Source organism: Anticarsia gemmatalis, chromosome 12 (assembly GCF_050436995.1).
Source record: "Anticarsia gemmatalis isolate Benzon Research Colony breed Stoneville strain chromosome 12, ilAntGemm2 primary, whole genome shotgun sequence".
Lineage (NCBI taxonomy): Eukaryota > Metazoa > Arthropoda > Insecta > Lepidoptera > Erebidae > Anticarsia > Anticarsia gemmatalis.
In genome coordinates, this window is record NC_134756.1 from 3,934,266 (window position 1) to 3,959,002 (window position 24,737).

A 24,737-nucleotide genomic window follows, 5' to 3' on the forward strand; every position below is an offset into this window, starting at 1 on the left:
TCTAACCAATAAATCACCAAAAATAAAGTTTGTATGATGAACATAGCTAAAATATCCACTAACATTACCACCTCACGTCCACAAGCGGGCAATAGTTGAGTCTATAAATCAGAAAAACTACCATTCAGCCTCGAATGTATGAAGTTTCACCGCTGAACAAAACAACAAAACTAATAATTGTTGGTATTCTCCCACCAGTTCCCGTCACGGTAAATAATGTTCCAACTATACGGAGAAAAGATTTACTACCAACAGGCTCTTTTACTTTCACGAGGACTTACTATGAAACTACTTAAGGAAATTCGAAAAATACACAGCCATTTTAGCAAATAAAAAACTGCAGCATTCGTTGCAACAATTCAACGCAGATGGAAAGAACAAACAAGCCTTCCGTTCGTAATAAACGTAACTTCATTTCGCTATACAAAAATGAATTCATAAAATGTCCAAATGCAATAAACAGAACAACAAAGTGAAACAGGAACTTCGGAAACTGAAACGTACCATTTCAGCTTTGACAGCGAACAAAGGAATTTCATGAGAACCACTCAAACAACACAATGCCAACTATTTTCACTGTTAGACACATTCCCGGCTGAAGGAACGCTCGAACACACCCCAAATGAAGTAAACATAAAATGATGTTTCGTACGCAAATCCGACTGACTCAATTACACTTCCCCCCATTAATTCAAAGGTCTTCAAATTTTACAACCGTCCTTAACAATTTCGTTTTATTAAAATACACAAGCATTATATGGTTCCCGTCGAATAGCGAAATAAAATTTTAATTCTATCCGTTTTACATTCGGAAACAGAGATTTTTACGATTTTTCATTAAATGGACTATTTTTATCGACTCGCCAATCAACGGTTGAGCAGTTCAGCCTGAAATAAACGGAACAGGAGAGTTTATGAGTCGTATTTTTTGCAAGTAAGCCTTGTCCCATCTGATAGTTGAAAAATTTAATTAAAACCTGGTTCTAGATAACGCAACGAATCTGAGATTCGGAGTAAAAATATTATGGGCGGCTTTAAAAAGCATTTCAAATTAAGTTTTCCGGGCGTGCGCTTATCTGTTTTTTGCTGGATTTACTTCCTCTTCTATGGACACCGCTGAAACTGTTTTTAATCTGGGGTCCTTTTATTTAAAATCTTTGGGTCAGAGTAATTACTTGTTTGCAGTTTTATATCTACGAGATTTACGGCCATTCTAATGACGGCGAGGACCCTTTGGTTCGCTAGATCTTTGTGATATAATATTATGTAGAACGCTATTATTTCGTTGCCGGTAACAAAGGGAAGTACGAGTTGAAACGTCTGAAGTTTATTCACAATTGTGAAGACAATAAAGTCTTTATTGTAAAAGACATGGAAATGTACATTCGGAATAGACTCGTAAACAATTAAAGTTCTCAACAGGACGGATTGTTTTGTCATTAATTTGAATTCACTAAAGCGAGTAATTTAAACACCGTGAGATAATAATGCTACCGTGAATATTATGAGACTGAGTTTTGGAAACAACTGAACTTAGTATTTAGTGTTTTCAGAGAAATGTTTGCGTTTAAATAATGTTTGTATAAAGTGTGTCTGCTTTCACGAGAATTTCTCAAATCACTTAATTTTGCTGGGGCTTTATTATTCTGTAGCAGTCTTTTGTTATTCTAGTGTTATTAAAACCCCCAAACGTTTAAAATAAATGAAATTGAATCAAAACATTTTGCTAACAATTAATAGACTAAAGGATTTTGCAATAGTCCATTTTCCTTACTACAAATTCGTTTTACCTTTTAAAAGAATTATATTTTTACGATTTTACTTCTCAAGTAACATTACAAAGAAACTTGTAACCAGACATTTCACAGATCTCTATAAATTCTAATAAATCAAGTGAACCACGGACTTCAATAAGATATATTGCCGCCGAAAATTCTGCAATACATCAAGACAAACCAGATGCCCTTCAATGAGAGCCATCACTCTATACCGAGCAGGCATTGATGCCCCATGAACGGGAAACGTCAATTAAAATATTCACTGTGGCACGGATCACCAGAAGCGCGATTGTCTAAAGTCGGTACTATGAAAGATCGAAAGTATGACAGTTAAAATGCGCTGCAAAATAGTTCCTACGGCGCTCACTAGAGGCGCTGATATTTTTTTCATAAAAAAAATTACCTATAGCTAGCTATCGTTAGTCGACAGTAGTAAGAAATGGAACTGACAGAGATGTGTCACGACAATATTGAATATCAAATTTAAATTTAAATTAATTATATTCCGAAATACAATCATTTTTGAACTACTTTCAGGTTTACCTACTGAACACTCGCATACTTAATTTTTTTAAGGAACTATTTTACGTAAAAAAATATTAAAATACATAGTACTATCTTTCATATCTACATACAAACGATACGAGAAATACATGAACAGTTTGTCAAACATTCTCTCCAATACTACAAAACAGACTCCAGAAACCAGTGATCACGGCCAATTATTCCAAATTCCAGAACATTCCACGATAGGCGCGAGCAACGACAGCCGTGAATTCAAGTGCAAATCCCTCAAAAGCCAAGTTGGCTTGCATTAATCACAGTGAGTAGACGATAACCGCAAGGCGTGCAGAAATTGCCGCACTTAAAATAATTTAAGTCCTACCCACAAAACTTGGGCTATAAAGTACCGAGGACAAAGTCTCGGGAACATTTTTCATTATACCGGTTGAATTTTCTCGCCAATTTTCGCTGTAAACAATTATAAGATGTGTCCGGTTGTACTAATTACTTTCTTGCTCCTTTTGTTTCCAGTTTTTAGTTATTGTCTTCTATTTTTGTTGGTGCAGTGTTGATAAAAACTTTTAAGGCTATGGTAATTCTTGTTAACTAGTACGAAACCTTTTTTGTACATTAAGAAGTTTAATCATCACCTAATTAGATTTAAGTCTAATGTATGTTAAGATTAGAAAAAAAAAACATTTTACGACCGACCGAGATTTGAGAAACAAACAAATGAGCAATTATAATAAAAAAGTAATTTTTAGCAGATCTTACAAACATTAAAGAAAAGTAATAACCACGACCGTGGATAACAAAAAAATATTACATTCTCATTCTCGCACAAACCAATGCACTCGTTTACATTAAAACCAAACAAAATTCCCGACAAACAAAGACGTACAATTATCCCTCAATTAGATCTCGCAACGGAAAAGAAGGATCACAAAACGAACAATGAAACTCACATTTATTAGAAAACATTAAAAACAAACGGAGTGTTTGAGAAAGTAGGAAGGAAACTCCAGACAAAGGTAGGAAATGAAGGTTTAAAATGAAAACAAAAAGATCCCTCGCACTGAGTAACTGTAGTGGAAAGATTTTCATCCCGTCTCTACTTAGGGGAGAATTAAAACAATCTAGGTATTTGTATTACTTACGGAGAAAACATCCCGTTGCACCCATCTGAAACAAGATAAATAGGAATATTATTTAAAGTGTATATACACAAGGATTGAATGTACATTTTAATACGGTTGTTTGCATTATGGCATGCTTTATTCCATCTTCTATTTCTACTAGCTAGAGATTTTATTTGCCCTGACTAGTGTTCTTTTTAAGCTAACAAAAAATGCTTTAATATGTTTAAGCGTTCAGAGATTTGATGTTCCATATGCACTTAAAAACAAAATACACACAATTGACCGGTAAACGCTTGCAACTTAGTTAAAATAGTTCCATCCAACGTCAACAATGTTAATAACCTGAACTCAATCGTTTCATAAAAGCAGCCATTCGAACAATTCTCATTTCAGAATCAGCATGTAAATTAATATAAACGGAACAATATCGGAATTAGAACAATTTTACATAACGAAGCACGGCGTGGAGTCGACGAATTATACAAATGAATACAATTTGGTCGAAAACGGACGACTCAATCTGTTACAATTATTTGCATGGAAATTAGACAAGTTTATCATATTGTCGGTTGTTAATAACGACCTCTTGTGATAGACTTTACACTGTTTAATTGCTTCGTATTGAACGATTTGATGTTATGAAGCACTTTTAAAGAAGACCAAGAAAAATAATATTTTTTTGTTGGTTAAAATTGACAAGAAAAAAACTACATAGTGAGCCAAATGTATGAAACCAGTTGCACCCAAAAAGTGAAATTGTATCACTATTGATTGACCTTTTTAATGAGTATCATCATTGCATTAACTAGTCATATTTTCGAATTCAAGAAAAAAAAATATTCAATGTATATTTTGTTTCCTTTTTGTTTGTAGCTAGTCGTTTCAGTAGATACTAAACGCAATGTACAGTTAAACGAAACCCTTATACACAGCTAAAGACACAAATGAAGCTTTTGAGATTCATAAACCACACGAAAATTTGTTTGAGCTGGCAAATAGACACAACAGACGGTAACGGTAACACAGCTTTGTGTTTACAACTCATTCTTCATCTAACACAGTATGAAGTCAAGGTTTATTTCTACTAAGACTCATCACACATGCCTACAAATCTCTTCAACGTGGTAATTTCTCAAATCTCAGACAATTGGAGAAATCCTTCAAGCAGTGGCACCAAATTTCAGCCTAAACCAGGCTTTGGCGAGCGTTCGCGAAGTGTCATTAGTTAAAATTACTGAACTCCTGATATCGCTCCCTGGGAAGCTGTTGACAAAGTTTACGAAAGGGCCCAGGATTACCCTTTTGCTTGTGGTCTAAGTTGAAAGATGTAGCGGTGGATTACGCCTCCTAACTAATTGCAAATTAATTAAGTTACAAAAACGTGTTGTCATGGTACCAGGACCATTTTTATCTATTTTCAATAGAAAATGTTTGCTCTTGTGGTTACTATTTTCTCATAATCATAATTTTTTGTATTTTTAGTTTTATAAACTTTGATCCTACACAATATTTTGTTCTTTTCCGTTTGCCACGAATAAATTTTATAAAATGTTCAAATCCGTGTAGCCAAAGATACTAACATTTAGAGAAGTCACTCTTGCAATAATCGCGTTCTCAACTACCGAATCGCTACCTCTCCTATCTTATACCACGGAATTATTCATAGCAAGAGCCCGTTGCTTCCCTTCATACACAAGTACAATATTTTAATTATTCTAGACTACACGGCTAAAGTTGTGCTGTTACAGTAATTATTAAGTTCTGGCCTCGGTCTGCAAGTATTTATGATATATTTATTTGTGCTAAGGGATCCATGGGCACGTACACGCAGTCATTTTGAACAAGGGACATAAAAGTGTTAAATTTTGGAAGAGTTTTATTTGAGGCCTGACTAACTACGAAGAAGATACCATCGCTTGTTTAGTAGATTCAAGGCCTGTAGCGTGATTCTGAATGAAGATGGTACTATCAAGTAATAAGTGTTGACATTTAAGTTTCACTGTAAAAATAGTATTAGCAACACCTGCAAGAGGCACTGACCAGATTTTTATACGAAATTTCTCGTTAGCTAGCCCGTTTTAGATAGTTTATATAGTCATAGAGATTCGTACTACTGATTCCTCTCTCATTCCAGGTGATTCCTTTCTCATTCTTCAGCAGTGGGAGAGTAATGGGTTAAATCTACTACTAACAACATAAATGGATCATCTTTTCAAAAGTTATCTAGTCAGGCAGAAACACTTCATTCAAGTTTAATATAACGGAATGGCATAATCCTTACGCAAAACTTATTTTTTTGCAAATCCTTTACAATGGAATATTCTAGTTAAAAAGAATATACTTAACTCCAGCCTTGAACTCTACATGTGGTCGCAAGAATCCAAGTTCATGACCCTATTAATCAAACAATTGATCAATCTATAGACATTCATAGACGCATATCAATTGCAAATATTATAACTAATTGGAGATGAGAATCTACTAAGCAATAGACATGATAAATATAAAAGAAAACGCGTCTGATGTAAGAAAATTATATCCTTGAATTCAAGGTTATAATGTTACGAAAACGACACCTCGTTTTCCCTGTTTTGTAGGATAAAGACTAAACACAAGCACGCATCGGCAATGAAAAGGATCCTTCGGCAAGCACACACTGTTTAAAATTATGCCTTGGTACGCTTGAGGACTCCTCACCACCCCTAAGGGCGTTGCAGCTTGCAAAGCCGCAAGATAGTTCATCTTGCCGATATCGCTGATGGGCACTTAGCTTTACTAAGAAACCCTAGTCCAAATGTTTATATTTTATTCGTATTAAATGACAGTACTTATAAGGCAAACCTTCTATTAAATATTGTCAAATGCATTTAATCTCTGCAATAATAGAGATCACAACCATAATATAATGTAGATCGCTCATCAAACTCATATCGCGAAACTTATTTAGGGGCAAATATCGAGGGCTGTAAAAACTAAAGGGTCCGTACATAAGTCCCGGCTTCACGTTTACGAGTTGGGGACACAATTTAAATTGTATATTAGATCGTGTATCGTTAAGACCACTGTCCACTTGTATACGATGAAGTAAAGACAAGACATGGATGTTGAGCTCTTAAGTAAAACTACAGTAAATATGTACTGCGACTGTGTAGAAGCGCTATTTAGTTGTAATAAGATGGTTGCTTAGCAATCGGAAAAATTCGACTTTTGTCGTGTGTAAAGTGTGTTATTGGCGGCATAAAGCGAGAATCGCCACTAAGCAAAATTTAATAAATAACTAATAACTTTTGTATGGAAAGCCGATCTGAATCTCTAGCGCATTTCACAAGAAACTTTAAATGCTATAAACCCTCACTATTCGATTGTACTTCGATACAGAAAAAAAACGCTACAAAAAATCGTTAATCTGTACTATTAACTACCGGGAACCAAAAAGTTATCAACAAATTTTCTGGTCTAAAAATCTAATCAGCGCCTCTACCAGACTCCGTAAGAACTATTTTGTCAGTACATTTTAAATGTCACACTCTCGATACTGGACATACCGACTGTAGAGAATGGCGCTACGGTACCATTAAGCGACTTTCGCTCAAGTGTAAAAACAACTTTATATTCCAACGAAAGGGATCCGCGAAAAATAAAAAACTTTATATAGGGATCGGATTGCATGGCGGAAATTGTGTGAATATCGACAGAGTCGCGTAAATATGGTATATTTTGTATCGACCACAATGTCCCTAAGTTGTTCACAGTTTGACCTTTTGTTCGGGACAATGTAAGCGCTTTACTTTTGTTTTTTCATACAAGTTGCTTTAATATTTGTTTCGTTTTCAGTTTGTGGCTTGTGTTTATTTTTGTATAACCAATTTTGACAATACATAAGGCTATAATATCGGAGGAGCGGAATAAGTATCGATTAGCTTATTCTGTGGAATTTTAAGTTTAGATCATACGTTTGCTTTATTAATACTATGTGTCACTTTCAAGTGATGAAACCGATTCAAAATCTACAACATTACTTTTTAAAGATATGTTTCATGAATTCGATGTTGTACTAAATTCTCAGTTAAAATACTTTTAGGTGAATGAATACATCTAATCTAGTAATGAACTGTCTTTATAATAATCACATTTAAATCTATACTAATCTATACTTTATAATATTATAAAGCTGAAGAGTTTGTTTGTTTGTTTGATTGTTTGTTTGTTTGTTTGTTTGAACGCGCTAATCTCAGATACTACTGGTCCGATTTAAAAAAATCTTTCAGTGTTAGATAGCCCATTTATCGAGGAAGGTTATAGGCTATATATCATTACGCTACGACCAATAGGAGCAGAGTACCAGTAAAAAAAAAATAAAAAACGGGGAAAATTATGACTCATTCTCTCTTATGTGACGCAAGCGAAGTTGCGCGGGTCAGCTAGTTTTTAATACAAGGGATAATTATATTACGTTCTTATATTTATAGCACGTCTTTTTAAACAAATAATACTATTCAAGAACCTGAAACTCCTGCGAAGAAGGTCTCAGATGTACTTAATTTACAATCACAACTTAAATATAATGGCAAATAGTATCCGATTGCCAATGAGGAAGTCGGCGTAATAGTATTTACCGTCACCTAACACTGGTAAGGTAACTAAAGGTAATTCTCATTTTCATTACAAACTGAAAGCACCACGGGTGTAATTTAAACAATATTACTAAACAAACACTTCGACGAGTCAAACTAAATTGCCACTTTAATACCGAAAAGCAAAATATGCTAAATCTTACAGTTCAACTACTGACACATTTGAAAGTAAATAGAATATATCGTAATTCTCATACAAACAACAATTATCATAGTAGGTAACCCTAGGCAAAGACAAAATCATCGTCATCAATTTCATAAATAATTAATAAACATACTCGTATTAATAACTCTAAAACTCGAAACATTCGAAAACAGTGTTCAATTCCGAACAGCTAAAGACTCTCGAATTAATTCCTTCGAACACAACAATCAATAATTTTTCATCAAAAACAAATAAATTATTGATGGCAATTTAAGATGGCGGATATTACGTCACAGCCACGTCCGCCGGAAGCCCTCCGGGGGCCAAAACGCCGAAGGTCCTTAAGGCAGGGGGTCACTAATGCTTGCCAAGACCATTATAGAAACCTTTTGGTGGAAGTTAATAGCTCTCACTGAAAGGACAAACGGGTACGAGGCAAAAGTTGTGGAAGAATATAAAATATGTTGCGGCGTCGTACATAAACATCGTGTGGAGAATTTATAAAGGCTATTGAAGTATAGTTTGACTGACATATTGAGTTCCTTAAGCAAATTTACCTACGTTTAGTTAGTCCGATAAATGTTAATCAGTAAGTACCAACCTGTCATCGATAAATTTTGTATGAAATTTTGATCAGCGCCTCTGATAGGCGTCGTAGAAACTTTTTTGGCAGTACATTCTAAATGTCAAAAGGTGTGATAGCTTGCCGGTTGTCGGTAGTCGATAGTGGCAGAGAATCGAAGTACAGATTGCACAGTTAACTATATTGGACCATTAAAGCATTAAAACAAAAATAATTCGCCCAAAAACAGTTCATAAAAGCTCATCATTTAAATAGCATTTAAACCATCTCTAAAACTAAAAAACTGCAATTCATTGAGCCATTTTTTATACATATTTATTTTTGTTCAAATTAATTTTTAAAATAACAATTTAGGTATCATTTAGTATTCTCAAACGAAAGTCGCAACATTAAGCTAAATAGTTAAATACTCATTTACGCATATTTTAACATAATTAATTATCAAAAACTAAGTTTAATTTCAAAATTTTCAACTAACTGTCTCGAATAAAATCGCTCACATCGCAAAAGGCTAAGTAAATTACGGTGCAACTTGTATTTTCTTTCCATTCATATCTAAGGAGGGAACATAACGGCTGAGTTATATGAATAGCTGCAATAATGAACTCATCAACGTCTTGTTTGTTCAAATATATCATTTTGTATTATATTATTTGTGTTGGGGGACTGAGGAATAAAAAGAAATGCGAAAGAAACGGCTACAATGATGAGTAACTTTATTTAGTTTATTCTCTGTAATATTAAAAGGCTTTTCTTACAACAAACATAATTTTTTTGGTTAAGATTAGGTGGTATGTCTTTACGGAGTCTAATAACTACCGTATCTTTTAAAAATCTTTTTTAAAGTTTGTTAATGAAGTTTAGGTTATTGATTAATCGCATTATTCCGTTTGGGAGACCACACACTAGCTGCATCTGGCTTACGAGCTTAAAAACGGCAAGCGCGATTAACATAATATTCAAAATCGTAATTTATTTACAGAACAGTCTTTGCTTTCAATTCCATATTTTTTTTCATTTTATATTACGTCACACTTAACGATATCATCTCCTACGTCAATACAACGCATTAAGAGTTGTTTATTCAATGTCAGTGAGGTAGTTATATTTTGGTATATTTATAGCTATAATTTAGATGTTAAAACGAAATCATTTTACTGCTAAACATACCTAAAATAGAATCTCTATATTGAAAAGTAAAGCTCGACTGTCAATTTGTGCAAATATTTACAATGGGATATGAAAAAAAATCGTCATATCTAGAGAGTTGGTGATAATGAAAATGGATACAAGTAGTAGGTACGTTACTGTTTTGCCTCAAAAATTTCCATAGCCAGAAATTTTAATAATTATGTAAGTAGTCTAGCCTTACTTCCAAGTAGGTTGCATACAAACCTAAGAGCCAGTTTCACAACTGATGTATAAGTTTGTGATAACGTATCTAACAGATAATGAGTCAATGTATGAGAAAATCTTTGAAAATTCAAGTTAATACTCTACACAAATGGTGAAACCAGCCTAAAAACTTTTAGGGAAACCCCGCGACATTTTATATGTACTACAAAATTTTATATAACATACATAATATTGGTCACCGTGTAAATTGTCAATACCAAATTGTCGGCATTAAACCGAAACGGTAGTAAACACATATGTACATTATTTGTTATTACATAAATATATGTACCAGTGACAATCATATTGTCATTATATATTTTTCCTGTAAATTAGGGATCGACTGGGGTATAAAAGAGAGATGTTTTTCACGCCAGTCAATGCGTTATAGCCCTTTGAAGTAAACCAACGTTCAAATTTCAGCATGATGAAGCAAAGTCTGGTTATCTGTTTAGTGGTGTTGCTGGCTACTAGTGTGAGTAAATTATATATATTTCAAGTTTTATAGTTGTGCATGAGCTTATAGGCAATACTTTCTGATCGAAATATCATCACCATACACGAATACATAGAGGTACTAAGGAACCTCGTCAATTACTTGTTAAGAAATATTTTCTATTTCTATTGAATTTTTCCTTTTCAGAGTATGCAGCAACAAGCCGGTACGGGAGCCGGTAAGTTTAACATGATAATATACTTTTCACAGTCATTTAAAGCATAAGTAGTAATGTTTTACTAACTGGGCATACATTTTATTTTCAGGTTTTGGATTTAGTACTGGTGGGAGTGTTGGAGGTAAAGTTTTCTAATATAAATATTGGTAGGATCTAGATTTAACGAAAATATAATGTTCATCGCATTAGAAGACTTTTCAATTGCATAGTACTTTGACAAAAATTTGTGCTTAAATTACTGCACTACCTATTCTTCGAATGAACACTGCGCTATTTACACTTTCAAGGTTTGTCATGTAAACCGATTGTTAGGCTAAGTGTCGAAAAATACCTATTTCTTTATTAATACGTGTCTCTTATCTCTCTTATTTATTTACTTATAATTTCGAAGGCGTTTAATTTTAACAGATTTTTAGGCTATGAATGAGAGATGCATATCCTGCATGTTTTTTTCAGGTACAGCTGGCGGTAGTGGCGCAGGAATCGGTGCTAATGCAGGGTTCAGTGTTGGGGCCAACGCTGGCATGAACGCACAAACTACTGGGATGCCTGCTACTGGGAAATAACCGCAATTTATCTTGCAGATGAGAAAATTTGGATGGAGCTGATTTTGACCCACTTGCTGTATTATTTAAGGAATAATGATAAAGTTATATTATTCACGTAAAGATTTGTTTTCTTTTACTTACGATTATACTACATGCAAAAAAATACTAACCTATAAATCAAGTAAGCCTTATTGGAACACTTTATTGGTAACATTGAAGTTATAATGTAGTTACTACAGTTCAGACTTGTTCAGACTCAAGGGGTGTTGAGATATATCCACATAACATTTGCATCGCCTTAAAGAACTAAACTAAAGATTTGAAACTGACCATTTAATTTTAATCATTTTGTACCACGATGATATTTTCATACACTCTTGCAATACACTACACATGACAGTCACACACACACAAAAATCTTTTCAGCACTTTTAATTTCCTATCACTTCACTCAGTCTTTCACGCCACACTCACACTACCAAATAGCCCAAACAAACATTACCACAATTCACTAAAAAAACAAGCACCAATAAAGAAACGATTTCAACAAAATATTCAATTTCAAAAGCATTATACTAACAGTATTTGTATCAAGAGATGTACTAAACGGTACACGGGAGGACATTTCAATAAAAACCGCTTCAATTGTGTCCATACTCGTGTCACGTGGACTATCAGGGGTAATCAACCTTTTATTGCTAGATACTATTTATTGAACCCGCATTGCATGTGACAGGATGTCATTTGTGTTCGTCAAGTGTATTTGCATTGAAATTATTTTTATCTTTTGATTATATAAGATAGATAATATTTTTATAGTTTGATGATTTGCATAACCATTAGGTTATACAAAAAATAACTCTATGATAATGATATAATAATTTAGTTAACATTATTTCCATTTTTCAGTAACTGAAAGTGCATCTACAACTTTTTAGATAACGAGATGACTTTAAAGTTAACCAAAATGTTATCAAGTAGAAAAAACATACTATCAACAGCAGTTTGGAATTACTGTAACGAGATATTTACCCTATTTCTTCGACTTGAAATACGTACAATACAGGTTTAGTTTTCCAGTCCTTCACTAGAGTTCTATTAATTATTGATCTCAATATTAAACTTTATCATTTTTATTTTGCTTTTCACACATCTTTACATCACATTTTATAACGTGCATGCCCGCAGGTTGAGCATCCCTGATCAATGCGAATAGTGGTGTTACTCTATAATAGAATACGTGTTGCGGTTAGTGTACCTATGTTTTGTAATAATGGCAATGCAATGTGTTTTTATTTTTATTGATATGTAGTGAAAATGTTCTGTAACGCGATTTTCTATAGACATTACTATCGAAAAAATCAAACGGATGGCAAATTAGGATGGAAAATAGTTCTTGCTAAAAACGCTAGGGGTGCTGATTTTCTAGCTGAGTGTAAATACTTTGTTTACAATTCTACATATCTAGATATGATGATTCGTCAGGTATATACTACTATCGAATTATATGTAAATTGTAGATCAAAACTTGAGAGAAGAATAAAACTTCGATTACATAATACATAATGAGTTTAAAGAAAAGCTAATAATAAATTTAGATTTGCTACTTGTACTAACTCTTCCTTAAAAAAATAATTCTCTTATATCAAGCAACTCTTTTGAAACGCTTCCTTAAGGATACAATACAAAAGCAAATATAAAGAAAGATAGAGAAAAGAAAGGAAAGACTTCATTAGCAGCTAAAACTACAATGAAAGCAAAGTGCAATCTATATGCAAACTTCTTTGATACTATTTAAATGCTTTCTAGGAAATACATTTTCTTTTTAAAGTTATTAAATGAGATGAAATCTGCTTTGAGTAGATTATAATTCGATTAGATGTTTTATTCCACGCTGTGTTTTAAATATTTTCTTTTAGATTCGTTTTATTATTAAATGAGTAGTATTAGACAATTACTAACTTTTAAATAAATGTCGTGTAAGCTCAGCTAAGACAGTTAGTACCTAAGTATATCACTACGAAATCATCACTATTTTGTTGTTTTTTACCGATATTTTATTCTGAAATTAAACTTTTTTATTATTTTGTAGCGCATAAATCGTTATCATCGTTCACCTTCCAGAAAGTCTATTTAAGTTATATTGCAATTGACAACTTTTATTATTAGTAGTTGATTTTACTGTAACTTTTTCGGTAGAGATAGTCCAACGTTGTATTAAAAACTGCATTTATAAACGAGTAAGCTAACTTATTCCACCACTAGCGCAACTCTCGCAAAACTTCAAGATAAACATTTTCATAAAACGTTTATTAATAATTAACAAAGGCTGCTTAAAGACAACAAAGTTTGTTAGTTTCGCTTTAAGTTGTAGAGAAATTAATCGACTTAGAGTTAGGTATACAGCCGGGAACGAACTTGGGAATAATAGTTTGTATTTTGTATTAGCCGGCACACGACACCGCAATACTTTGAAAGTAAACTGATAAAAGTATCTTGCGAGTTCAGTATACTTTGCGCTCTAAGTTTTATAAATTCCTTGTGACTTATGCACCTGCTATAATATTTAATGTGCTTATAGTATGTTTATGTTTTGAAAAGTTTTATTTCCTCAATTTAAACTATGTTATATCGAAGTTAACCACCACATCGATAAATATCATAGATCCTTTGATGTACAGTGTAGTTTGTCCTACAGGCACTGGTGTTCCAAAATGTCGGTTAGTATTAATTTTTTGTAACAATTGAAACCTTGTAAACGCAAATCAAGAACATCTAATTCCATATATAATTCCTTACTGTAAATGCCTTGAAGTGCGATAAATTTAAAATTATAAATTCCATTCTTTAGCAAACCTCGTTGGTAACAAAAAAAACATTTTCGATGAAACATTAATATAGAAACATTTTACAACAGTGTTTTTAAAAAATGTCTCACGAAATATGTCCACATATTGTCTTCGGGGCATCAGCCGTTATCTCCGTGTCTGTTATCTGTTCTGTCATGTCCGCTCATCCCACGTCGACACGTCACTGAAGGACAGTCGCCGTCATGTTGATAAATAACGGAGGCTTTAGATCAAGAAGGTTTGGAAAATATGTACTTGTTTGTGTTGTAAATGTAAATTGTATTGTGGTCAAGATATAAATATCAAGTGAAATAAACTTTCGAGTTATAATAATAATAATAATTTCTCTTTATCTCTCTCTCTCCCTAAGAGTTTAGTTATATGAATTTTGCCTGATAGAATGTTTGATTTTTAATCAAAGGAAAATCAGCAAAACTATAAATACTTATTAGATAAATGCGTTTATAATATATGTGAGAAACATTTTGGCGCATTTAACAACAAACATTTGGCGCATTTAACAATAACAACTTTTGCATTACAGTCACTCACATAAATAATAATTTTCAAAATTAAAAAAAAACTCATAAGTACTTATAAAAGTTCAAGTAATTATTTTGCCACCATCACCACCAGCCATTATACCCAAATAAAAAACAGCATTTAATTAAAAAACGCCATATCCCCCAAAAATTTAACCACTTGGCCAAAATTCAAATATAATTAAAGTCCTGTTAAATACGTGTGCCACCCCCTAATACGGGGTGCGAGCAATTTGAACGGATTTTGTGAAAAGGTCCACTTAATATATTGTTGCGAAAAAGGGAAAAGTTGACTAAGTAACACCGGATTAGGCGAGGTAAAGAATGGCTTTGAAATTCATCAATACTTACAGGGATTTTGTTGTATCAGTATTTTTTTATTTTGAAATTGGGTATTATATGGTATCATAGAAAACATTGTCGTCACCAGCTTTTATTGGTACAGTTCTATGTAAAGTAAAAATTAAGAAAGTTAGTTTTGACAATATTTGATTAACAGCGTTTCATCTAAATAAATAAATAAATGAATTCATTTTAGAATGAAAACATAATTTCTATAATTCTGACCTAATAAATACTGCTAAGACCCATATAAATGTAGACTAGTTGGGAAAGGAAACCATACACTCGTAAAACAGTAACAGCACCGTACAGCGTACATAGACCTTTAAAGCCTCCAAAACTAAATCCATAGATAGTGACATACCAAACAATCACTCAGCCCTATCAATACTGAGTGAAAGATTTACGACTTTCGAAAATCAGGTGTTTTTTCCAAAATCATAAAACGTAGCCTCTAGAAACTTTGTATGTGACGAAAGGGGCACTTACAAGGGTTATCTGTGTCACAATACGGCAGATAAAGGGCTCCACCTCGGCTTTGGGGTAGCAACGCATCAAAAATGCCAGACGATGATAACGTATCATTGAGACGGCCGAACAACCAAACTAACACTCGTAAACTTGCTCTACATGAAAATGCAGTGGGCTTTGTGTGTGTAGACGAGCAACTGTTGCGACACTTTTGTTCCTAGCGACAGTTTTTAGTTACAGACACGAATAACGACTAATATGTTAAATGAATTAGACACGATGGTTTGGGATAGCCCAAAAGTGATATTTTATAAGGCATATTGGCTTCGGAGTGATTAGTTAATAAAGTAAGTAGATAAGATTAAATTCACAACAAAGTTACATTTTGCAATAGTTATTATATTTTTTTGGAGCTCGAAAACCGTATCGTGCATCTACTACATTCATACAGCAAATGCACTTACTACATTCAACTCCACCAGTAATATTAGCTTTTTAAACCGGAAAAGCACCTTATCAACTACACTATAACTTGTCTCACAACAAAAGTGGTTCATCCCAGTTGCCCGTCTGTTGTATTTTTTTACAATCTTTATCATTACACATTCTGACTCCCACCCATCAAATGGGCGAGACCCCTATAAATAAGCTACGGGGCCTCCAGATTGCCGGGTTATAAATGAAAGGGTGCAGGAAATTAGGGTTTTTTACTACGGAACCCTAAGTCGGTAGCGTGTCGCTGGCGCAGTAAACAATTTTTCATACCGTGAAAAAGGCTGTATGGCTATATTGAGTAAATAGGCTTTATTTTGGATGATGGAATATTTTTTTATGGGGGCCCATAGTAACTGATTACGGCGACATAAGGCGGGTCGGGAAATATCTTTTTTTCGTAATAAGGAAGGCAATCAGACGTAAATCCTTTGAGGTGGCGGATCATTTAGTAGTTTGAAGGGGTAGAACGTCTGCTGGTGTGACTGTGTGATACAAGGTGTTTGATAAGCTTTGTTTTATACTCAAAAGGGTTAAGATACCGGGCAACATTTTTTGAGACGGTTCTAAATGAACTTGACTGGTTTGTTTTGATGCTTTTACTTTGCTGAAAATTCAAGAAAATAATATAATAGCCAAAATCGTAAATGTCATTTCTATCTAATTGTAAAAAAGTTATCAGTCAGGCCTTACAGAAAGACCACCGATATTTACTGTTGCCTACTGCTAATTATTGAATTAATGAAACACCTAAGCCAGCACACTGCAAACACAAGCTTCAAGAAGTTCCTTAGCCACAGACACAAAAAAATCTTCAAAATACTTACTTACTTTTTAATTACAGTTTCACAAACTCCTACACATCTCAAACTCACTTACAACTCCATCATAACCAAGAATAAACAAAACTGAACATCCCATACAAAATCCAATGTACATCTATCACATAATAATATCATACGTATGTATGTATGTATGTACTTAAACACTATGAACCAAGTCCCATCGCGCCAAGTTCAGCGTCTCGGGCGCAGCGATGCATTAATTAATTCATAATTAATACTAGCGAGAAGTAAATACTGCACTTTCAACCGTTTATTTATGTTGAAAACTTTGCGATCTTTTGAAAGTCAGCATTCAACAAATAAGCTAAGTTAAACTATTGTAAGGAATGCTTATTATGCTGAAGTAAACGGCTTTCAAATTCTAGTGTTTGAGTAGTGACTGACTAAGGAAGTGAGTTTGATACCTAACGTAGTAGATGTATTATTTGTATGGTGCAAAAACAGTTGTTTCGTGTGAGCTTCTGACCATTGATTTTATGTGTGTAAAGGTCTTCGCTACAAGGATACTTTGCAAAGGTACCCTTTTTAATGAATCACGAAAAAATCAATATACATTAAGATACTAGGAGGTGATAATCTCTTTATTTTCGTGAAACCTTCTTCTATTTGATCTTTTAAAAGAACGCTTCTTAACAAGGCATTCTCCTCCCAAACACCCAAGAACCAAAACAAACATTCCTTTTTAACAACAACTTAGAACACTCGTTGACAAGTAAAACAAAGTACAGCTTAATCACCGTGCATACATTACAAGCGCTAAGTAAGTAACTTATCGGCTATCTGTCCTTCCCTTGACACGTTTTAAAAGGGGAGCAGAGGCATCGTACTAGGAGGACTCCGGCTACCAAACCTTTGAACACATACAGACGAAATTACACTGTAAAATGAAGGCTATAAGGTTGATTTTGGTTAATAAGGGTGGTAAATTTTTGTCAAGTGTCAGTGAATTCCCCGGTTCAAAATGAAGTCCCGCTAGTGAAATGTTCTCTAATAATGAACTATGACCTCTGGTACGTAATCTACGGACCTTCTGCGGAACAAGTTTAAATTGCATCGTTCGGACTAATTTGAACGTGTCACGGAATGGACAACGCATGTTAATTACTTGTTTTATTTATATCATCTCGCTCCGTCCCTTGCAGGGGATGACTTGATTAGGTTAATTGTTATTAAGTAGATTTCGGAAAATTTACCTGGATTTTCATAATGAAGTTGCCGGTACTTTTACCGTGTAATTTTCTGAAACTGTTTTACTAAATTCTGCAATTTTCTTTGTATGAAATATATCTGCAGGTTAATGATTTGGATAAAATTAGTGTCCAAAATCCACGCAAAAGTTTAAAAAACGCAAAAACTCCACATAATCTAGACAAACGGCCCAAGTTGAGGCAAATTCATTTTCTACACAATTTCAAGAAAAACTAATTAGCATTCGCAACTTTGAAATATTTTAATCCAAAAGATCCTAAGATGGATTTGGAATTAACTTAATTTTCGCAGAAAAATGAAAGGCTGGATTTTTTAAAACCTCCTACAATTTTTTTTGGTAAAAAATCCAAATTACAACTCCAGCTGAAATTAATCACACAAGGGATGAGTAAACCCTGAAAATGTTCTATGACGATAACAAATGCTTGTCTCGAAGCTTTCAAAACCGGTGCAGTCATAGCATTCGTATACGAAATATCAGATATAGCAATATAATATAATATTCAATACTAAATAGTTCGCCATTAGAAGCAATAGCCCCTCCGAAAACAGCAACAACCGTCCCAACAAATCAACAAAGAACTCCTTTAACTTCCCAAACGCTAAATAAAAACCTTTACATTCAAGAAACATGTTCAAATTATACGTTATCTGTAGCACGTTTTATTTCAAACATGTCAACACTGATACCGATGCCCGCATCAATACAGCTCGACTCAAACCCAATTTCTCACACTACATATTACATTACCTGTCAAAACATCTACAAACAACACGCGCTGGCTGTAACGTGTCCTGAATTTACACGCTCAAACACGATGCTCTTAATGTTGGCATTTTTAGAAATATTATTGGAAGTGTTTCTTAGGTCGTGGGTAATGGTCATTTTGGTGGTGTTTAAGTCTATGTGCCGGGAATTCTGGTCTAAGTATTCAATTGTTTTGTAAGCTATAAGTGGGGTTGAGAGATGAAATGGTTGAAAACCTGCGTAAATATAAAATAATATACTCGTACTTCACAGTGAGTGCTCACTTTGACCTCCTTTTTACAACATCAACCGCTCTGAACTCGCCCAAATAAACACTACTTATTCGTGAAAAAAGCAAAGTAAACAAAAACGAAGGGACTACATCAATATTCCTCAATTTCCACATCGGAACGCCTGAAATACGGCTTGCAAGTATTTCTATCTATCATTCTCATGAACTTCGCGAAACAGGGACCGCGGGACCATCCATTACAGACAGTCTGCTGTGCACTCGAGAGCCAATCGGAAATTCAATTTCCGATATGATACGATCCGCTAAGAGATTGCTGAAATACGATAGCACCGCTCACCGATACACGTTGAACATAAACGATCTCCACCCGCCTGATAAACCGAGCTGCCGCTGTTCCTTAACAAAGGCACAGAATAAAACTATCGCATTTGCATAATTTGGTATTTCTTGATGCACAAAATGAAAATTCTAGAATACAGGTTCGTGTTATTACTGCTTCAAATTTAATAATACATGACGACGGATTCGACGTCGGAGTCACTTTCAGACTCGCTTTGTTCTTTGATGCTCATAACGTTAGATAATTTCCCCACGTACATGGAAACGATCTCTGGCCTCTTTATTTTTCTAGACGGGCCTGCTTCTGCTCGACTTCTAGATGTCGAAGATCTTAAAACGTACCGTTTACAAATCCCTTTCTTTAGTTTGCTTCCACTTTGACTTAAGTTTTGAATTTGGGTTTTACTTGAATATAACGACCGTACGTACTGGCCCATCGGACAAAACTGCTTGTTTGATAATTCATTGATTTTCAAAGGCTGAGCCTTCCTCGGTTCTGTTTTACGATGACTGTGAGGATGACTTGACTCTTCTGCCAATGGTGGTACTTTACCAGCGATTATAGCCTTCATGGTTTGTCTAAAACAATATTAAGAATAATTTAGAATAACTCTACAATTTTCTTTACCCTACCTTCTAGATAAAAAATACTAAAAATGTATCCGTTCTTCTACAGGCAGGTGTAAAGCTGACCTAAATGTAATAATTAGTTTTTACCTGACTGCGTCTGCAGAATTGAATTCCATGGGTTGCAGGTCGTTCATGTTATCGAATGTGTGATCATCTTTCAAAGCGGCGCCTTTCGATGTAGTGGCCTGATCATCTTCGGCTAGTTGTTTGTATTCAAACCTGTGCTCAGTATTATTTGTCTCCCTGCCGTCAGAATTTTCCATTAAAGCGTGGAAATAAAAACCGAAAGAAATATTTTGACTTTACACCGTATTTCAGCACAAGTCGCAAAACATGAAATGTCAGCTCGACATTCGTGTTGTAAACTTTTTGGAGTGAAACAAGTCATAACTAAAAAGGCTTTTAATCCCATCTCATTACATAGCGGGTACAAGCTCGACGACGCGAAGCTCAGCTGCTATACTACACCCTTCGTTAGCCAAAACAATTCACAATTCTTTAAGGATTTAATACAAATAAGACGAGATGAATCTCCATTACTCCCGTCTAGACGAGAAGACAAAGAAAAATGTCGCATTCAGAATTTAATTAATCAAAATCTGACGCCGTACTTAGGTATATCCAAATACATAATTCAAGTGAAGTTAAGGAGAAACTTGGATGAAGTAGCGTACCTACTGTGGAACATTTCATTGCGGCAGGTTACGACACACTGGGGAACGATGCTTAATAAGCTTTATAATTTAACACAAATTCACCCCGCCTTGGAACAACACGAAGACTTATTAGTGGCAGAAATTCTGCAGTACGAAATTAGCTGTAGGTTTACGATATGGCGGCCGGCAGCCCCGACACGCTTCACTGGATTTCTTGGTATTGACCCGAATGTTCTTATTCCGAAAGATAAAGCTGGATCTGGCATCGGAAAAATCAAGAAAAATTAAAGAACGTGCTCTCAAAGAGAACTAGAACGGTGGCCATTGTAGAAAATGGAAATAGAACGTCTATTTGCAAAAATGAAACGAAAATTTTAGATTGAAGTGACAAAGAGCTGTGAGAAAGAAAGCCGCAGGCGAACGAAGTAGCGAGCTAGTAGCTCATTGGAGTATTTTCTTGCGAGGCTGTCCACAATGTCTCGCATCTGTGTCGCCCATTCTCATAATGGAATGGCCTGTTTATCCGGACCCGAGTTTTAGTTCCAGTTAATAGTTTAGATATAAAAACTAAGTGTATAGCTGTCTTTTGTCTTCCAGTTTGTCTATTTTGTTTCGATACAATAGATTTTTGTGTACCTAATCGAATTGACTATTTCGCTTAGCCGTGCATAGCCTTTCTAAGTTATGCCTAATCTCTTCAAATTTCTAACAGCAAAGCAATCAGAATAATCTTGTACTATGTACACGTGCATACTACAAGATAGATACACACCTATCTCCCTTGGGTATCGTGTTGCACAACTAAGACGTTTACCTAATAAAGCACGGCAGTATTATGTAGTGTGATTATGTTATAATAGTAATGATACTCAAATAACTTTCCTAAGAAACATTTCTAATTAAATCAAATCAGTTATTCGTTGAAAAGTAACACTTTAAAGTAGGTTTTAATCCCTAAGTCGATTTTAATACATTTTCTACAATCTAGTAAGGCGCCCAGTAAGTAAAAGATTATACTTTTACAAGTATTTTTTTTCACAGCAGTCTCGAGTTTTAAAATCTAGAAGTACCTTCGTCCTTCATATTCCGTACTTTTCATTAATGACTTATTTTGCTACCGAACGATTAGAAGTGAACTCATACAAAGGATATGCTCAACCTAACCAATTCTCTTCACTTCTGATATGGAGAACCCCATAACTCTTAATTCCAGTAATACGTCACAGTGTCGCTGTATCGAGTAAGTAGTTGGCGATAATTTAGCGTTTCACCGGCGATAGTTGAGCGTGGCGCCACTTATTGCACTCAGCCATTGCGTCCGTAGCTCAGTTGGTTTATTGGTAGCATTGTAATAAACCGAGATTTACTACGGGGTTAATGTAGATGTATGGAAGTGGGTATAGAAATTGTGGAACGCTTATGACGGAGTTTATGTTAAGAGTTCCTATGTTTTGGGTACAAAAAGAGAACTATTAAAAATAATTGTGTAGTGATATTCAATAATTACTGCCTGAGTAGATAGTCAAGTAAATAAAACGAAGTCTTTCAACCAGCCTGTTTAATCACAATACACAGAGCAATATTTAAACGATTCATATGCAGGCACATTATAAGCATATGAATCGTAACTCAAGAAATATAAATAGATCTACAACGACTTACAATTGTCCTTTATGATACCCTACTAAGTTAAAAAAGGGAATGTACAGGTTATAGATATCTATCTGTACCTTTTACTAAAATCGTTTCAGGAATTTCAGGTTCCTTGTACACAAAACCAGGGCTAAAGTTGTCTGTACTAAGCCTGGGCTCAGATGTGGGACTAAATTGACTCGTACTGGTTGTCTGAACAACGGATTTATTGACCTTAGAATATTTTCTACGGAACTTTAGAAATCTTATACTTTATAGAAAAGGCTGCTTATTTATATATTGTATTATTACTGATTTCTTAAGTAAATCTTTGCCTTTATATAAATGGCCCAAAACCGGTTTAAAAATAAAGTACCTTAATATTTGATCACGTGTATTCTAATAGTAAAGTTATGTATAAGTTTACAGTTTTAATACAAAAAAAAAATAGTTTTAACTTGTAGAACAAAAATCTAACAATCTTACTCCAGCATTTGCAGTCCAGAAATATTCCTTTACTTAACAACTCGTACTACAGTACCTAGTAAAACAAAGATTATAACATAATATATCTAAAACATCATTAATTGTACTTGCTTTAACAACTTGTTAGCCCTTTGACCGACAACCCTTATCTTTTGACTGACCCTTTCCACTGAAGTTCCATTTTATAGAGAGACTTGAAAATTACAGCGCTGAAAGGACCGTGTAATGTTACCAGTATTACTGTATATATGTGTTTAGCTAAAGAATGTTCAGGATTATTCTTTAGAGAGCTTTAGTAACTCTAGTCTTCTATATCAGAATCATTTTGGGTATAAATAAGGTTAAAAATAGTTAGCTATGTAGATGTTGGTAGCGTGAAACTATTCTTTGATTATATTATTATATGTAAAATCTATAACACTATAAAAGACTATATATAAATAAAATCGAAAGGTTGCTCTATTCTATAATAGGTCTAATTTATTGTGCAAATTACGATCAAACATCTAAATGGTTGATCGAACTTTGCACTATTTCATCAAAGGGATATTGCCTAATCTTCACTTAACTAGTAACAGTAATATAAACACGAGCATGGTGGGTATTAATTATATTATACAAAAACTAACTAAAATTAAACATTGACAAATGGACATTTTTCCCAATACAATTTCAACAACTACCTAATTATTTTTCATCATCCAAAACGAACCTTCCATCATTAGTAAACGTCATTAGTCGTCGTGGTCCACCGCTGTTTATTCATTTCACTTATCTGAACAATCGCGGTACTCACTCATTAGCCGGGAGACTCCCGTGCCTCTCCATCATGGCAAGCACTTTTGTCTCCTAATAGCCTGTTCTGTTGCGCAATAACTATGAAATGTTTGGTGATTTCTCTTAACGAGCTTGTCTTCACATTTTGGAAGAACATCAGGAATCTTACTAATATTGTAAATGCGAAAGTTTGTGAGGATGGGTGGGTGTATGTATAGAACCTAGGTATTTTATAACTTAGATAAACATACGATACTTTTTACCACGGAAAATCTTTCAATGCGTAGTAGGTGCGGACGGAAGTTAGCCCTTGTAATAAAGTTACTATTACATGTACATATATTATATAAATCCCATTAGAACATAACAACGTTATGATTGAGTTGAGAATACATGAAATTAACTACAAACCCGCTAAATATATTAAAGAAAGATTAGCCAACAATGAAAATAGCAGCTACAAATTCCATCTTTGTTGCTACTTCAATAGAAATAAAAACGAGTATATCGAAGCAATTTCTTTCACAAAAATTAATTAAGTTTCTAGCACTCTTCAAGTCTTTATGAAAGACATGTCCACCACATTTGTCACAATACGCTCGAACAAAACAAGAGCGAAATCAAAGACGAACAAATTCACCATTGAAGAGTATAAATTGGAACCAACTATCCGCACGCCTTTACACGAATATGATACCTAAAACTATTGCAGCAAAGTATAAAATCGTTGAAATGCTATCGGTTATCAGATATCGCGGGAAGAAAATCTTGGGGCGTTGGAAGACTCCATCTCTCGTATTTACTTTGGAGACAAAGATAAAAGCGTTCGTCCGAAGGATTTATACAATGGGTGTTTGAAGTCCGCAAAGATAGCATTGGAAATATTAAAATGTAAATCTAGAATCTGGTCTGCATTCTTTAAGTGCCTGGATGAATGATTTATGAGGCATTATTTGAAAGCTCTGTGAATTAGGTACTGTAGTACTAGCTGTAGGCAACTTACATGAAAAAAGGCTATTGGAATGTCCTAAGCAATTAGATCTATGTATTCGCTTACGAAATAGAA

General features: G+C 34.3%; 2 protein-coding genes across 15 annotated transcripts in view; both read right to left on the reverse strand.

Annotated features, from left to right (window-relative positions):
- LOC142977085 (uncharacterized protein CG43867) overlaps positions 1–24,737 on the reverse strand; it is a 353,930-nt gene that overhangs the window by 306,776 nt on the left and 22,417 nt on the right. For 12 of the 14 annotated variants that reach the window (XM_076120791.1, XM_076120790.1, XM_076120794.1 and 9 more), the window contains exon 2: positions 3,440–3,464. The gene's annotated coding sequence lies outside the window, so the exon portion shown is untranslated. The other 2 variants (XM_076120784.1, XM_076120783.1) reach the window with 2 other exon arrangements.
- On the reverse strand, positions 19,650–20,421 carry LOC142976864 (uncharacterized). Its single transcript, XM_076120424.1, has 2 exons — positions 20,208–20,421; positions 19,650–20,069 (listed from the first exon to the last, which is right to left on the reverse strand). Exons 1-2 carry the CDS (start codon positions 20,381–20,383, stop codon positions 19,655–19,657), a joined length of 591 nt encoding a protein of 196 aa, XP_075976539.1. The 5' UTR covers positions 20,384–20,421; the 3' UTR covers positions 19,650–19,654.

Excerpts from the sequence above, each read along its gene's own strand:
- LOC142976864 (XM_076120424.1), bottom strand. The coding sequence starts at position 20,383 with ATGGAAAATTCTGACGGCAGGGAGACAAATAATACTGAGCACAGGTTT. Across the intron at positions 20,070-20,207 it reads AATTCTGCAGACGCAGTCAG|ACAAACCATGAAGGCTATAA; the intron begins GTAAAAACTAAT and ends ATATTGTTTTAG.